Below are 17,782 nucleotides of genomic sequence, written 5' to 3'. Positions count from 1 at the left end.
TGGCAGGATATTTAGACGCTGGGGGTGCTAGAGACTTATTTAGTTAGATGCGTATCTAAGATTGCGTACCGCCAGACGGGTACTGAAACTGGAACCGGCTATGGGTAAGCTGTAAATCCAATAAAGCCAATAAATATTGCCAAAACTGTAGCGTGCTCAGCGCTTTGTGCGTGCAAGGCTCACAGGATCAGTCGAGCAGGTTGATGCCTCACACACACCGAAAAAAGGTGCCAGAAATTGTGTCAGTGTCCTTTTCTGGCTCTGGCACAACATGACATGACTTTTGGGCCGCGTAGGCGTTTACTCGACTTAGCAGCGGCTTCAGAGTGTAAGCCAAATTGAATCGGCTTAGGGCTCAAAGTCGAAGCCGAAGTCGCAATCGGATCAGTGTCTGCTCTCACTCGGCAGCAGGTCCTGATGAGTTCATCGCGGGCACCTTCAGTCGCCCGCTCTTGAACTTGAGCGTTTTTAAATGTGGTTACAAAGACGCTGACGCAGCTCCTGTCCGACTTGCTTTGAGTACCTGTGCCTATGCTTGTGCCTGTGCCGCTGCCCGAGTCATGTGTAACAGGAACAAGTGCAACACACACAACAAGGATAATCCGCTGCACGCGCAACTCACGAGGGCGTCCTTTTCTTCTCAAATAAATAAATTGTAATCTGCTTTGCTGTTTGATTTGAATCAAAACGCAGCCACGCCTACTATGCCCCGACAACCCGATACCCCGACACCCCGATGCCACGATACTTGTCTAAAACCGACTCGGAGCTAAGCTTGGCCTGCGGCTCAGCCAATACAACGTTTGACAACATGCCGTTTTCTGGCCTGGTTGATCTGGTTGATCTATATAATCGGATATTGATTTCAACTGAAATCTGCCTTTGAATTTGTTGCTGCTACAGTTAGCGCTTAAGACTGTGGCAAAATAATATTTTGGTTGATTTCTGATTTTGTGACAATTTATGGATTAACTTTGCAGTCAACTTGTGACAAGTTTTTGTGAACTGGTTTTGGCAAATTGTGAATGGCCGAAGAAATTTACGCGAAATAATGCGACAGAATATTAAATATTTGCTATGGCAAATATACTTGCATACAATATGAAAAACTACCACACAAAATATTTTCTTCTTTTATAAATTTGATGAAGTTTATTTAATTAAGCTAATTTAAATTAACCATAAAACATTTTTTTTTTTTTTTCATTTACCAAATTGCCAACATTTCCATATTTGAACAGATTTAATCAATTGTCAAGTTAAATCCCGATTTAAAACATAAATTTCATGAAATAAATCCCATTAGCTATGTCTCATCAATGTCGCAATGGCTGCCATTTCACATATTCACATAGTCTATATATTTTTGGCAGATTTTTGTAAAGTCGGGGCTGGCAATTCATGATGGCTGCCGAAATGCAACCCCCTGGGCCAGGGCAACCTCGGTCACACCAAGCGTTTATAAGTGCCCAAAGCAAACATCCACCGAGCAGATCAAAATAAGCGTAAAAATAATCCATCTTCGCGCTAAGCAAGCTGCAATTCCCCCCTCTCCCCCTTCCGCCCGACACAGGCACACTCTCACACACGCACACACGCACCACACGGACAGGACGAGCTCCGGAACAGCGCCAGCTTCCATTCAGGTCAGCGGCAGCTGCACTAAGTCAAAAAAAAAAAAAGTGTCAAAAATGTTTCATTTTGGATATGTTGAAAAATAATGGCAAAGTACCGAATGGAATATAGAACGGAGAACGAGCAGCATTCCAGCCCCGACTGAGTCCTCAGTTTGTGGACCTTTTTGCAGCCACGATTTCTGCACGCTTCACGCCAATTTTCGCGCCTATCAACGTCGACATCGACTTCGACATCGACTATATCCACAGCCCAGCCATGCCCTCATCATGTTCAATGCACGAAGGTGGTGCTGATGCTGGTGGTGGTGGTCCTGTGTGCTCCTGGCTTCCCGGTGGCTTGCCCTGTCAATGCGTATACTCAGCCAGATTATTTCAGTTGGCAATTGGCGGCTGCCCCTGACTGCATCCTTCCGCTTCCCTCGATGTTCCTGGGAATCACTTTCAATGGCGCGCAATATAATTCATTTAAATGATTGGGTTGTTTGTACTAGACCTCTATGTGAATGGCCCGCGCGGCGTGGAAACTCGTTTTTCCTGTCGTTCACAGCGTTCTTTACATTTGGCCAGAAATGTTCCCATTTTAAATGCTATTGTGAATGTATTGGAAATATTCGAAATGGCGAGGGTGAACGCGAGGGCAAATGATGTATGCCATTTTCCAACATTTTCAAGTTAATACAATTCATAATTTATTTCAATTTCCTCTCGAATCTCCAATGTTGGTAGATTGCTCCGTAGTTGAGAATATTTTTGAATTATTCAGTAAGTCGAACAGGTTAAGGGATATTTAAGAAGCCTATTTAAAATATAATTTATTCACTATTGTTGGTAATGCACGACAACTTAGTCTTAACGAAAGGTGTGTATATCTTCAAGAAGAGTCTGCAGTAAAATGTTTTTGCAAGATTTTTTCTTTGGGATCGAGCTTTTGTATGGTGCATTCAATGAAAGAGCGTTTACAAAAAACGTTTGATTCAAATGGAAGAAATTACAAACAATTGAAATAATAACAAACGTCGTATGCTGCAATCAAAAGGCAAAAGAAAACTTTAAGCACAGCTAGTCCGTACTGAATACTCTGTATTCCGTGCACAGTAGACGGTATTGGGCGCCCAGTACTGGGTGTACAATACTTACAATTACAATGTCAGATGGCGAGGCGGCAAAAGATCAAAGCGCTGCTACAAAAGCTGAGCTGAGAGCAGCGAGTGAAAAGAAAAATCACACAAATTTAACTGGCAACAATAACAATAAAAATAAAAATAATAAAATATAAGCCAAAAAAAAAATAATAATAATGTACAGAAAATGGCAAAAGCAAAGAGCATCAACAACAACAACAACAACAGCCCGAATAACAACTGCGACTTTCCCAAGCCATATGCAAATATATCATAGCGGCTAGTTACCCTGATGGATGGTACAGCCAAATGGGCCATGAGTCATAGTCGGTGCTGGGGTTTGAGTTGGTAAAAAATAAAATAAAAACGTGGAGCAGGTACGACACCAAAGTTACGGTTTGATCACAAGTTGAGCGTAAAATATGCTAAAGATCAGCGAGTGTCAGTGCCAATGTATGTGTGTGTGTGTGTGTGTGTTTGTGTGTAAGTGTGTGCCGCCAAATGAGCGTAAAATGATCAAAGAATCTTCGCGCGCTATGCCAATCCACAAAGCAGTTACCAGTCAGCCAGTCAGCCAAACATCCAGTCTAGAGTCTGCCCACTGGGGATCCTCTGTTTCACCCCGATCTACAGCTCACCTGGATGATCGCATATTGCACGGCTAGCTACGTGTGCGCATTTTGCAAAATAACATTCAATTTGTGCAACCTGATCAAGCAATTTCATCAACCGATCAGGTCCAACGATCTCTACCCCAAAACAGGCTTTAATAAATAATCAAAGTACGATCATTGTTGCAATAAAAGAATATTGTGGCCACATTCTTTTCTCCCCCGAGAAAACGAAAAGAAACCAAAAACAAAATCGTAGCCCTTCTTTTCTGGCAGATTTTACGCTCGCTTAAACTGCCGATCACCGATCACCGATCACTGATCACTGATCAACGATTGCTGATCACCGATCGAGGCTCAAAGCAGTTCGCCGACGGTGGTGCCACCATCAGCGATCAAATTACATGTTGCCACTTTGATGATTTCTGCAATTGGCTACAACAACAGCAGCAACAACAACAACAACGACAACAACGACAACGACAACAACTATGTTGCCGATCTGCTGTGGCAGACAAGTTGGCTGCCGCTTTCTAGCCCAGTGCCAGTCGCAACGGCGCACAGCTGCAGCTTTGTAGAGTCGTTTCTTGGCTTAGGGTTCGCTTATTGAATTATAATGCAGCAAGTATTTGGTTGCACGTTGCAACTACGTCATCGCTGCAACAGCCCAGACTGGTTGGTGCCGCAGCTTGCCGCAGGCGTTGCGCCCAGCCGCTTGTTAAGGCCGGCGATATAAAGACATTGGCAAGCAGCCAAAACTCATGATCAGCATGTCGACGGGTTATAAATAGCCAACTCAATTATGGAATAGGCGGATTAAATGAGAATATTCCGTTAACTAAACAAATCTTTAGGCATAAATATTTGAAAGATACCAGCTTGAAACATATTTTATGAAAATTAAGTTTAAGGCATTTAACCTTCTAAGCATAATCTCATAAAAGTTGCAGGAGTCCTCGGCTAAAGAGCTGTGCAAGGCACGCACGCACTGAAGGTAACTAAGCACGGCCAGGATTCGGGGTCGAAGCCCACGTTTTCGAATCAAAGTATGGACTGTAGTATTGTCTTAGCCGGAGATAATAGTTGCCAATGTTATTTAAAAAGTTAATCATATGTATATACATCCTCTGTCATACGTTCTCAAGGGGACTTGATCTCCTTCAGTCTACCAGCGCTTAGCCCACTGCGCTACTCACTAGTAAGAAAATAATAAACAAATGTTTTAATTATGTTTTCAAATAACCAAATGCAATTAATGCAATCTAAGGTTCAGTTTCAGTTTAGGAGCGTCTGCTGTTGTTTTTGTTTTGTCAACTACTTCGCCTCAAAGATAATTTCAGGGCAAGAGTTAAGGTAACATAAGAGATGCCCATTCGACTTCTTATTCTTGCAAAGAACAAGGTTTGTTTGTAGAATATGTTCTTGCCGGAACATAAGCTACTGCTAAGTATTATCTTGACAATTCTTTAAGCTTTGAGCACCTGCTGCAAAAGGTGTTTTACACAGGTCACTCGCAGGTCCCTTCCGGCAGTACCAAAAAGCTCACACGGCCAACTCAAATAGCAGGTTTATCAAATTTTCAACGCGAATCGATCAAAATTCATGCGTAAATCGCCTTTGGGCGAAGTTGTTTTGGCCGACCAAAGAGGAAGCGACAAACGGGCAACCCCGAAAACAGAAATGGGAACAGTCATGCGAACATGGTGTGAACTCTGCTTGTTGTTGCCGTCCCTGTCGCACACGGCCAACGCGAATCGTAACGCTCTAAATTTGCGTTACGTAACGGAATTTAAAGCGTTCCTTATCAGATTGGTCTTGATGCTTTATCAACGCTCGCAACGCGCCCATAAAAAAAAAAAAAAACACATGAACGCATATCTTTTATCTTCAGTCCTCAGTTGTTGGTGGGGGGTTTTTTTTTTGGCTGCGCTATTTAATAAACGTAAATAATTTTTAATGAATATATGATAAATTTATATATGTTTATGTATGGGTTGTTTTGTTTTTGGCGTGCGCTTGAATTGAGCGCTGGGGTACGTGAAAAATTAGCGGAAAATTTCATCAGTTCATCATCAGCACTTGTAAATTGTCTGTGCCTGTCATATTGGGCATACATGTTTATTTACTGGCGCTCGGCGGCAATTAACGGTTGCGATTCCGATTGGACACATGCGATTTGGGCGCGAAATTGCGGCACAGGTGCCAAATGGCCTGAAAGTGTGGTGAATTTGGAATGTGGCTTATGGTATTTTAACGAGAAATCAAATTGAAGAACAGCTCGTGACAGATTAAGAAAATGCAAAGCTCTTTATACAGAAAACTTCAAAGAATCATATTTAGAAAAAATGAAATCTTACTTGCAGTTCTCACGTTGCGTTTCTAACCACCATTTCAACCCGATCACAATTCGCATTATGAACGCCTTCGCAGACACAAAAAGCACTGGGATCGTTTTCATCACAGCAAAAACGGATCATCAATCAAAATGCGGCAATGGGAGACAAAGCGTCTACATATTGCCCGCCAGCTACCGGACACCGAGTGCTCGCTATTCAGCACTCAGTTTGGGCCACACAGGAAGTTGGCTCAAATCAAGTAAAAATTCGCATGCTACCGTCTGGGCTGGCAGTCGATCTTGGCTCGGACAGCTATCAAAATCGCATAAATCACCAGCGCTCCGAGGTCGGGGAGTGGCTTTCAACAGTTTTGTTCAAAGAGCCGCAAAAGGAAGAGGCTCAGTTATTGTCAGGTCCTGCTCTCAACATGCCACACAAATTTAATTTGTATAAAAATATCCAAGTTGGTGGCCCAGGATAAGAAAGAAGCTAAAGAAGAAGCCGCAGGGCTACTGTATGACAAAGTGGCACTCGCACTACCGAGCAGGACCTGTGAGCGTCTAAGGACCCTAGGAAGCGATCCATTATGATTGTCACAGTTGACACACATTATCACCCTTGTAAGGGGAGAGCATATAGTGACTAAGAGAGAAAGAGAGAGAGAGAAAGAGGGAGAGGGAGAGAGGGAAAACCTGTCGTCGTCTTGGTACGGGCATGACCTGCCCTAGGCTAGCAAGGCAGGCAGACACTGAGGACCCAAGCGATATGAACTAATTGATGTTTTCATTTAGATACTCGCTGCACTCGGGCGAGCATCTACCCCTGGAGGAATATATGTATTCATTCTAGGTGGTAAGTACGACGCCCGCTGTGCACACATAATTGAGGGTCCTACGGCGGTAGAGCTACCTAAGCCACCCAAGAAAGTCGTAACTAGGTCCAGCAGGTCCTGGACTACTACAGCTAGTTACAACATCGAGCTGCCTACCATCTCCCTGCCTCCTGGCCGCATTTTGTCAATGGCTTTGTCCACTCCCGCTCTGCCCGGGCTTCGGCGCGGGCCTCTCATCTTTGGCAAGCCCACAAGGCGGCATCTTGAAAGGGCCCCGAACTGACGTTGGTGGTCGCTCATATTTTGCTCATCTCCCATTGTCAATTGCTCTATTTTGTCGCTAGACGTCGGCTCACTTTAGACAATCGGGAATTTCGTAAATTATTTTCGTATTATCGAGTCGCAAAACGTGTTGTCTCTAATTGTTTAATTGTCAGCTCATGAGTTTGGCTTTTTGTGCTCTCATCCAGTCGGGGCATGAGAACACACAGATCTCTAGCTCTGGCTGGATCGTAACTAGCTGCTCTATTGTTGTCCTGTCAGTTTAGGGGACAATTTCTATACGATTTTGAGGGATTAGCTGGGGTGGGCTTGAACCTGTTGTGGCTCCTTGGACATGTCCACATTTCTGTGTGGTCCACGTTTGTCCTTTTTGGGACATTTGCAATGTCCTTAGTTAAATGGAGTATGAATCTATTGTACATTGGACAGGCACTTAGTCCTCTATAGTCTCTTAAAAGAGATGAGAGACTTAAATATGTTTAGCAATAAGGATTTTTCAAAATTAGAGTTAGACATATACATTTATAAATAAAAATAATAATAATTTCTTATTCTACTTTATAAGTTTAGAAAATTGAGTTTAGTATTGTTGTTTTCAAACATAAATATCCAGACTCGAGTAATACTGTCATTACTTAAACAACGCCGAGTAATTTCTTCTAGTTTATCATAAGTTGAGAAAATGGTATTTTGTTTTGCCCAGACATAAATAACTACAGTAACGTACTTCTTTTATTACTTAAGCCATCTAAATTGGAAAAATTATTAATATATTAATTACAGTTGATCCTTAAAACAAAAATAATATTACCAAGCTTAATTTCCTAAAGGAAACTGATTGAGATCCTATGCAAGGTGTATCTTAATAATAAGGGGTCATTAATGAATGCAGATGAACTAATTCAGAAATGATTTATATAGTAATGATGCATTTTTCAACTTGGCCTCTAGATCGCTTAAGGTATTTTCTAAACAGATCTGGTTCAGGCTTGATTTGGAATATTTATGACATTCTGGAAGAGTGCATGACATTTCATGTAAATATATTTTCCTATTAGCAGTAAAAAAATGTCCAGTTATGAGAGCTATAAATATTAGACTTCCATTCGTGTCAGATGCCAAACCCATATTAAACAAAATTTAAGTCTCATTTTAATAATTTTATTTATTTTGATTTAAGCATTTTGGAACTTACTTTAAAAATTACTTAAATACCTTTAAAAAATCTAAACGTAACCTTTAAACTTAAACAGTCTTAAGCTCTTAACTAAAAACTCTTCAAATAGTTAAGGATTAGAAAAAAACAGGCACAGTTTTAAGAATAGAACCAGCTAGAAGAGAAGTGAAGCTTAAAACTGAGAAACTGGAGCAAGTGCTGGGCATTGGGCTGGCCTAGAAGCCAAAGTAGGGATAGGTTGGAGCAGCTGGCATCATGGAGTTCTTGGGCTCGGCAGCGACCGACTGATGATAGCCGCCCATGTGGTTGGCATTGGCGCTGGGAAAGAAGGAGCCGGCAAAGTTGTAGCTGTCCCAGGACGAGGGATGATGCGAGCCCGAGGCGGCAGCGGAGGCGAACTGCGAGCGCAGCTGCTCAGCCGAGCTGGCGGCAGCTGTGGGCATGGAGTACGCGCCAGCGGAAGCACTAGCCGAGGCGGAGTAACCAGCGCTGGCTGTGCCCATGCCATAGGCGGAGTTCATGAAGCTGCTGCTGGCGACGGGGGCTTGCGTCTGCGCCTGGGGCTGGCTCTGCACGGGGCTGTGAGCTGCAGAGCTGCTGCCGCTGCTGGTACTGGCGGGTGACATGGATGCCACGGATCCACTATAGCCACCGGCATGTGCCTCATAGGCAGTAGCACCACTGGCTGCTGGCCACGCCTGCGAGCTGTAGAGACCCATGCCCATGTTGGAAGCAGGAGCCGATCCATATGCGGCTGATGTGGAGCTGCTGCCAAAGTTGGGCACCTGCTGTGTGTTGAGCTGCTTGCGCAGACGCGCACGCCGATTGGAGAACCAGACCTGGACGCGTGCCTCGGTTAGGCCAGTACCCTGGGCTAGCTCCTCCCTGGTGTACACATCCGGATATTGAGTGCGCGCAAAGATGCGCTCCAGTGCATCGATCTGGTCATTGGAGAAGGTGGTGCGCGAACGGCGCTGCTTGCGCTTTAGCTGAACGCTCGGTTCGGTGTCGTCCTCGCTCTCATCCTCGCTGCCCGCGGAGCAGGCGCCGCCACCCAGGATTCCATCAATGCTGTGTGAGCCAGTGCCATGGCCCGATCCAGAGCCCGATGTGGTGCGCAGCAGACGCGAAATGGAGCTGACCGAGGGCGCATTCTGCTTGTCGCAGATGCCCGCTTCGATGAGCTTGGCGCGTATTTCCCAGCTGAAGATCCCTGGCTGCGACTGCTTTAGCTCCTCGATTCTGGCCTCAATGTCAGGCGTGGCCACGCGCGGCTTGCTGCCACCGATGACGCCGGGACGAATGGAGCCCGTCTCCTGGAAGCGATTGAGTATCTTGGAGACGCAGCCGTGCGAGACGCGCAACTGCCTCGAAATGACGCAAGGACGCACGCCAGCGGCGGCCATTTCCACAATTTGGCGGCGTATGTGATTGGGCAAAGGGCGACCGTTAATGAAGACGCCGCCAAGCTGATTGACGCGTCCCTGTCCTGGTAAAGAGCAACGAGAAAATGAAATGACGAGATTAGCTCAAGTGATTTGCGAGTGTTGCTTAAAAAAATTCTCCGCTCGAGTCTGTAGACTCCTTATCCTTCTTTGCCAATTTCTCTAAGCTTATTGTTCTACAAATCTTGCTGCGTGTGGGCAGTTCGGGACGATCTTCAGGGGATCCTCAAGTGATCTTCAATTAACTTTTCTTCTCGCGTGCTCGATTGAGCGGCAATAAGTAATCCAATTATGCAGCATGGCCATTGTGCGCGGCAGGATCAGTGCGAGGATCAGTTTGCACGATCTATTGTCTAGGGCTAAGACAATTCGTTGGCCATTTGTCTTGTTGCCAATCGCATGTAAACATAACAAAGCGCAAATTGCCAATTTGCGTGGGCCAAAAACGCTGCAGCTCGGTAGAGAAAAGTGAGCAGTAGGCATGGAAAATGCCGATCACTGTGCAGCTGTGGCCCATGCAATCAAATCAAACTAATAATCCATAAGCCAGACAGACAAACAGACAGACAGATCGTCAGACAGACAGACAGACGTCCAGCTGTGCCAGCTAATATCAGTACGTTGCAGAGCATAAAAGGCCAGCCCCAAAATGCCCAAAGACTCCAGCTCAGATGCTGCTGTTGTTGTTGTTGTTGTTTTGGGGCGCTGACGTTGCTGCTACGTGCTACACAAGAGCCCCAACAGCAGACGCTGAGCCAAGATCAAAGCAGCGGCGCCGACTCCAGACTCCAGACTCAAGACTTGAGACTGTTGACTGGAAGAGTCAAGACTCAAGATTCAAGACGCTGAGCGCGCCAAAAAGTCTGCAAAGTCTGGACAGTGAGTCGCCGGGCTGGCTGGAAAAGGTTGTGGCTGCAAGTTGTGATCACAATCAATAAGTCAAAAAGCTGATCATGATTGTTGGACGACCGGACCAGCGGACCAGCGGACCAGCGGACGAGCCGACGAGCGGGTAATGATCTCTCGTTTGGAGCCGGCGAAAGCGCTGCCCCATATGATCACGATGATGATCATGATGATGATCGGGCACATTTTTCTACGACGTTTTGTGCTCGTAATTGTGGTAATTGGTAATAGAGCGTTGTTCATAATGATGATCGCTGTCGCATGCTTACCTTGAAAGGGATATCCAGCATAATAGGGTGTCATATTGAGTGCCGATACAGCCATATCTATCTATATGTATATAATCCGTTGGAATTGGCTTGTTGAATATCTGTTTGGTTTTTCAGTTACTTTTTCACGTTCACCAACACTTTCAATTTGCACAAGTCTCTTCTTATATATCAGTTTAGTTCTTCAAATTTGTTTTGTATTTGTTTTGGTTACTCTTGTTGTTTGTGTCATGCGCATGCGCAACGCTGCTGTTTGTTGATGCTGCTCGTTTGCTTGACAGCTCGAAACTGATTTTGAAACGGTCAGCAGCCGAGACTAAAACGAATTTGTGAGATTCTCAGACGACGCTCAGGCAACAGCAACGGCAACGGCGACGGCAGCGCTGCTTCATGCATGCAGAACACCACCAACAAACAAAAACAAGTTTTTTTCCGTTCAAGAATAAAAACAACAAACAGCTAGCCCACGCTGCGAGGGTGGCTGGTGCGAGCGAGCCAGCCATAGCTGCTCACAGCAAGACCGCTCGCAGCCGATCGTTAGCCGCTGCGTGTGCGAGCAGTGCAGCACTTGCTCTTGCCACTGCTCTCTGCTCTCGCTGCGCGTATGTGTGCGTGCGTGTGTGTGCATTTGTTAGAGCAGCTGCACCAAAGAGAACCAATGGGTACTCTTAGCATGGCTGCAATTGGACGTAGCGCCGCCCCATTTGATCCCTGGCTTAGAGAGCTGACTTCTAAGTGGATCTAAGTGGATTTTGGACTCCATTATAATTATTTATATTACCCGTGTTTGCGCTTGATTTGAAGTTATGCGAACTTTGCATGACTAGCTATTTTTTTCATTCAACATATCATTTCTAGACTTTCCCAGGCACTAACTTAACTGTTTGTTGTTGTTGATGCTGGACTTTTGATGGTGTTTTATGTTTCCTGTTGGCATCGTGAGTAACTTTGAATAGCAACTCTTAACAAGCATTCAGAAGAGTTATAGACATCTTAGCTATACATAAGATAATATACTCGTACCTAAGAAATGTAATTGCTTAGCAAAGAGTTCTAGAGCTCAAGAAGCCATTATAATAACCCAGAATGTCTTTATTTTATATTCTAGGTAATGTTATGGACCATTTAAATTATCATAAACATTGAAATGCTTAGGTCCTTCTTTAAGATCACTTTGATGCATATGTTAAAAGCGTTGTGTGTCTATGGTGACAAGCTGCGAAGAAGCAAGTAAAAGTTTTCACTTTGCATAGCACTAAGCAGAACTCTGTGTAATTGAAGGTTTCTCTTGCCGTTTTTCATAAATTTTCCCAGCGGAAATCCAAGAACATTATGCAGTGGCAGCAATGGAAAATATTACGAATAAAACCCGTGTTGTACACACACATAAACACATTCCGCAGAAAACGGCAACAAGGCCAATGTCAACAACCAAGTTCTACGTGCAGTTGGCTCCTGCTTATGGCCAGACTGTGGCGTGGGCGGGATGGTTTGCATTTTTTGCATTCTTTCGCATTGCACATTAAAAAAGTTCGCCTTAACAAAGGCCTTCAACCACAAGCTCTTATGCCACTCAGACATCTGCGTGACGCAGGACCTGCATCAACACTGCCCGCGTTGAAAGGACATGCATGTAAAACGTAAAGATGATAATCACAAATGAAAACACTTGCTTAATTGATGTGGAAGTACTGATAAACGACTAATGGGTTTTTGAAAAAATAAATGGAGACCATTTGAGTTTATCTATGAAAATTGTGTAAAATTCATGGAAAGCCCCGTTTTGTGATATCCACTTCTTGGGCATATCTTCTTTTTCCCTCCATTTAATAGACAATTTCTTACAACAAATGCACAGTTCCAGCGCCAGCTGCTTATTAACTATTCCAAGACTTGGCATATGGTTGTCCATTTAATTACTAAAGCAGAAATAAATGCACAGCAATTGGCCTGAGTAGTTGCTGCGCTGTTAATTAGGTACAGGCCAAGAGGCAGACCAACAAAATAAAATGAATATTCATGAGAAAAAGATGGCCTCAAGTGTGAGTGAGTGTACAGATGGGAAGCTGGCTTAAAGATTTTCGCACGAGCAAAAAGCCTAGTTAATTTCCTAGTGCATGACTTTTGGTTAATTTGAGGCTCAGTCGGGGCGGTCGAAATCAAAGAACTTTGTCCATGTTGCGCATACGCCGCGTGTGCGCGCATGGAAATTATGCGGCCGCAGTGTTGTCGGCTGGCCAAAAGCGCACTTGGCCTTGGCAACAAAGACAACAGCAATAACAAAAAGTTAAAGTTGTAGTTGAATTTGTGGTTGCCACTGTGCAAACGTAGAAGTTGTCAAGTTGCGCATATTTCTTTGGCGTACGTGTTTGCCAGTCATATGTATCTGTGAGATACATTAGCCTGGGTGTGGGTGTTCGTCTCTCTCTCACTCTCCCTCTCTCTCTTTCTCTCTCTCTGTGCCATTTGGCAATAATTGTGTTGCTATTGTTTGGGCCTCCGCCACGCTGTGTGTGTGGCTTCGCTGCGGGGCAATCGCTCAAAACTTATGACAACTCAAACTGCTACTGTTCGTATCCGCGGCCGGCATTGATGTATCTGTATCTGCAACTGTGTGGCTGGGTATCTGTATCTGTATCTCGCTATTGAACTTTCGAATGGCAAGTGTGCGGTCGCCTCTTTTGTCTGGGGCTTCAAGTCTGCGCGGCCTTTGTCGGCAGCCGCTTATTAATATTTACACTTTCATTGCGCACCCCACCTCCCTGCCGACCTGTCCCCTATCCCCTGTTCCCTTTCGAATTGATTGTACCTCATGTGCGCGCTTTTCAATTCACATTATTTTTCGAAATAAATAAAGCGTAGTATAGGCCATGGATCTAACTTGTTACATATTTGGCGAACGTTCTCATTTTTTCCTGCACATCATTGGCATTTTTTGTGGGCATTTTTTTCTGTTGCCACACAGAGGGCTGACTGAAGGAAGGAAGAAATATTTGCCTAGCTGTCGAGTGTATCTAGTTCAAGTTGAAAATTCATTTGCAAACGAAGCATGCGGCACAAAAAAGGAAGGAATTGACTTGAGTGATGGCTCGCAAGAAACTCTGGAATTTAATTTTTTTTTGCGGCATACTTTAAAGTTTAAAAACTGTGACGAATAGCAGTGGGGTTGGCTTCACACCGCTTTTAAAGACTCACAGCATCTAGTTAATAAATAACTTTAATGGAATTTAATAAGTTAACATTTAAAAGTATATAAATATCTCAGGATCTATTTGGAATAGATCTCGAAGCTTAAATACTGTTTACAGCTTAACTAGTGTAAAGCACAGGAATGAATAACTAATAGAACGATGAGCGATTGCTAGTGCACATAGGAAGACGAATAAAGTAAAATAAATTGCCAGAAGTCATATGTCGGTGAAACGTTCGGTATATAAAATGGCTCATTAAAAACTATATAGATGCCCTAAATGCAGCACTAATGACCCCCAAAATGTTCCCAATAAACTCCACTGAAAAATTACCACTAACGCCCATATGTCAGCTTAAACGAAAGCCCCTTTGGGCCGGAATGCAGGCCATGGCAACAGCTGTTGGGTCTAAAGACAGTGTCTGAAACAAGAAAACTAAATTAAAACTCAACCGCAACTGTTTACACAGCAAATGTTACCACAAAAGGGCGGCGCGGTTAAAGCCGCGACTTCGAGCCGAGATGAAATCCCAGAGTGTGTAAGAGAAAGATGATTAATTGGGGCGGCTACTTGCCAGGCCGGGCCAAGCCGGACAGTTGCCGGTCAGCTGGCTGCCCAGATCGAGGTGAGAAGAATAATATGTACAAATATATCACTCCCCTGCGGAACGGTTAAAAATGAATTAATAACGTGTGAGCCGAAGACGCCTACAAAGCCAGAGCCAGTTGGCCAAAAAGCAGAAATTAACTAATTGCAGGCTCAAACTGGCCAATCGACTGTGCCTTTGTGTGTGTGAGTGTGTGTTAGTGTGTGTGTGGTTATGCGGGCGGGCACGCGCATGACGCGGCAAAGGATAACATGGCCCAAGGATAGAAGCGGAGCAACGTTTGACTTTCAGCGAGGCGCTGCCAGAGGCGAAACAAAGGATGCCCATTATGTGCATGATCTGTGGTTTTTCTTTTGGCTCTGCCTCTTGCTCTTTGCTGCGCTGCGGCGCTTTGTCGGCAAACTGTCGGAGCACACAGGACACACACGCCGTTTGCCAACGCCGGCGGCGGCGGTCGTGGCGGCGTTGCCGTTGAAGTGTGAATTCTAACGGCCCGCGTCGACGGCCCGGCCAGATCATGCATCGAGCTGATCGTAAATAAAAGACGAAGATTCACTCGCTGAAATGTGGCGGATTCTTTTGAAAATGATGCACATTAATTGCCTTTGGGCTGGGGTTTAACGCATTCCTGCTAATTCCTGGCCATGATAGACATCGCTGATCCTTGATTAGCACCTCACACTTATAGCTGTGGGCGTGGCAACTCCTTTGCGTTATGCGCCAATTGCTTTGGCTTTGTTTCTCACTCGTGGCGTCAAGCCATAAAATTCGTTTAGCACCTGCCGCCGCGCCGGCTTGAGTTCTCTCTGGTTCTGCGTGTGTATCTGTGTGTGTGCAAGGTGTGATGTCAATGATTATAATTATAACGCCTGCAGCTAGTATTACCTAATGAAAGGGTTGCCGCCCGACACCAGACCAAATCAATCTGCTTCAGATTGATTGTCGAGTGCGCTCTAATAGAGGCTACCATGTTACGCCCATAGAGAAGCGAAGCAGTGAGAAGCATAGAGGATATTCAGAGGCTTAATTACTATTATGATAATATCCGAAAAGTGTTATATCAAGGGTTTGATTTCATTATGCACACGAAAGAAAATATAATTAAATATTGAGTACCATAGTGGGTTAAATCTTCGGAAAACTGATGGCGAAGCTTATAGAATAAATAGAATGAGAAATTATGTTATTATTTTTTTCCATTTAATCTTTTTTCTAGCTGAGAGAAGCATCAAATAAACAAGAGTCTCTATTCTTAGCTCAGAGATCACACTATACTTAGTTAAATTTCTATATTATGTGATTTTTGCTTTTCCATTTAATCTTTTTTTGATTTAAGAGTAGCTTCAAAGAATCAAGAGTCTTTATTCTTAGACCTGAGATCACACTTATTATATTTAATTCGATAGATGTATAATAAGGCTAGTTAGATCAAATCACACACCTTTATTTTGAAGGGAAGATTTTATATTAATATCTTATTTATATTTAGTGAAATCATAATTTAATTTATTTCTTCCCAAGCAGATCCTAACTACTTATATTTAAATTCACCCAGAAATACTTTTATGTTCTTTTAGGTAGCATACTCTTGTCTTATAATCAGTTAATGCTAATAGGTCATTTGAGTGTAATTCTAGGATTCTCAGTGAATCATTTCGATAACATGCTCAATTATGCATGCCAACATCCATAAATTCCCCACATATCTCACATGTTTCACATATTTATCACACTTTGATTACAACTAATTTGACATTGAAATATTAGCATGTCCAGAAGAAAAAAAAAGAAGCCAAGACCCAAAGGCCACTCACCACCAAAAAACCAAATAATCACGAAATGCAATCAATCCTTTGATGCTCACGATGCTGAGGCAGTTGATGATGATGCAAAGCAGGGAGCACTACTCTATAGAGGAACCACATATAGATACAGAAGTATACATAAATAATAAAAATAAATACGCGCATGCGAGCCAGTTTTTCACCGCAAAGCCTTTTCTTTCATTTTTCTCCTCCTCCGCTACGAACTGTAACTCTGTCGCTTTTCCCGTTTTGATTTATTTTCCATAGTAAATGGATTTTTGTAATGCATTTTAGTTCTGCATTGAGAGGCATTTCCACCGCCACCGTTCACGAAATTATCGCCAGAAAATGCCATGTGAAAATGGGGAAAATAAATAATTATCGAAAGGTTACATGGCTGCCATTTGGAGTCGCGCTTCGTGTTTTCGTTCTTCTTCTAATTAAAAACGCATTTCCAGACACGTCTGCGGCTGGCCCCCTTCGCCAATCGATTGGCCACAATTTCCATTTTTGTTGATTTTTCCCAAGTGGCAATTGGCCAGCGTGATTTTCAATTATGCTCAGCGTGCAGTGCGTCGGGCGGCACATGTCAAAGCCCGACTTGGACTTAAGTCATCAATTGATCCCATATTTCAGCTATAATTGTGGCATCAAGCCAGGTTGCCGTTAAGCTTAGGGCCTAAAAGACTCGTGCCGCCGACTTTTCCAATACAAATTACAGCTGATATTTTTTTTTTTTCTTCTGTGCTTCATTTTTTTTTTTTCGACTGTGAATAATTAAGCTGCATGTTATCTTTAGTTGATATAATTCGATTTTGATTTGTTGCGCCATTTTTGCATTTAATTGCGCCTTCTCAGAATCTGTAATTGCTCTTACGTCTGCTGCTTTGAAGTTGCCGAGAGCCAACAACGAGTGTCCAACAAAAACATTTTATTTTTGGTGAGTGAAATCTACAAAAATGTGTTAAGCTAAATCTTGCACTACACAGGATCAGATTTCTAACAGTCCAAAAAATGGACTGTTGGAACGGTAAGTGAAATATAACAATATTTAAGCTGATAGACTGAGTGATTGGTGGTCATGATATGTTTAGCTTCTATTTGCCATTAATGCGTTTCAAGCTTAAAATGTTGATCATTGTTTCAAGCTAAATTGGAAATTTATATTCAACAATTTAACAAACAAAGAGCCGGAGCCTGATCATGAAAATAGTTCATATTAATTATTTTAAATACCCTATATCATCTATATATAAAACATTGATGCCAGATTTGAACCAGCGATATTCTGCAGCTCGACCCCGTTTTCCCCACATTGTTATCATACTCCCTCATTGATATCAGTAGCCTATTTAAGACAGGACGAACTCTTTTACATGCATAAATCGATTTCCATTTAAATATGCAATATTTTACTGTAAGCATTCAAATCTTCCGGCTTGACTAATTAATTATAAGCTACTATTCACATTTATATATTTAATTTATGGAAATATTTTGTGGTCTTTAGTGGGCGTTCAAAATCAATTCGCAATAAACCGAAGCCAAGCGCCATTTGGCCAA

The 17,782-nt window shown here is 43.3% G+C and overlaps 1 protein-coding gene across 1 annotated transcript; it reads right to left on the bottom strand.

Annotated features, from left to right (window-relative positions):
* Positions 1-7,964: 7,964 nt before the first annotated feature.
* On the bottom strand, positions 7,965-10,914 carry gsb (paired box protein gooseberry). Its single transcript, XM_002048938.4, has 2 exons — positions 10,617-10,914; positions 7,965-9,485 (listed from the first exon to the last, which is right to left on the bottom strand). The coding sequence occupies exons 1-2, from the start codon at positions 10,669-10,671 to the stop codon at positions 8,212-8,214; spliced, it is 1,329 nt and encodes a 442-aa protein (XP_002048974.1). The 5' UTR covers positions 10,672-10,914; the 3' UTR covers positions 7,965-8,211.
* Between the last annotated feature and the right edge of the window lie 6,868 nt (positions 10,915-17,782).

This window comes from Drosophila virilis, chromosome 5 (genome assembly GCF_030788295.1).
Source record: "Drosophila virilis strain 15010-1051.87 chromosome 5, Dvir_AGI_RSII-ME, whole genome shotgun sequence".
Taxonomy (NCBI): Eukaryota; Metazoa; Arthropoda; class Insecta; order Diptera; family Drosophilidae; genus Drosophila; species Drosophila virilis.
The sequence above is the reverse complement of the archived record's forward strand: the minus strand, read 5'-3'. Positions and strand labels throughout refer to the sequence as shown.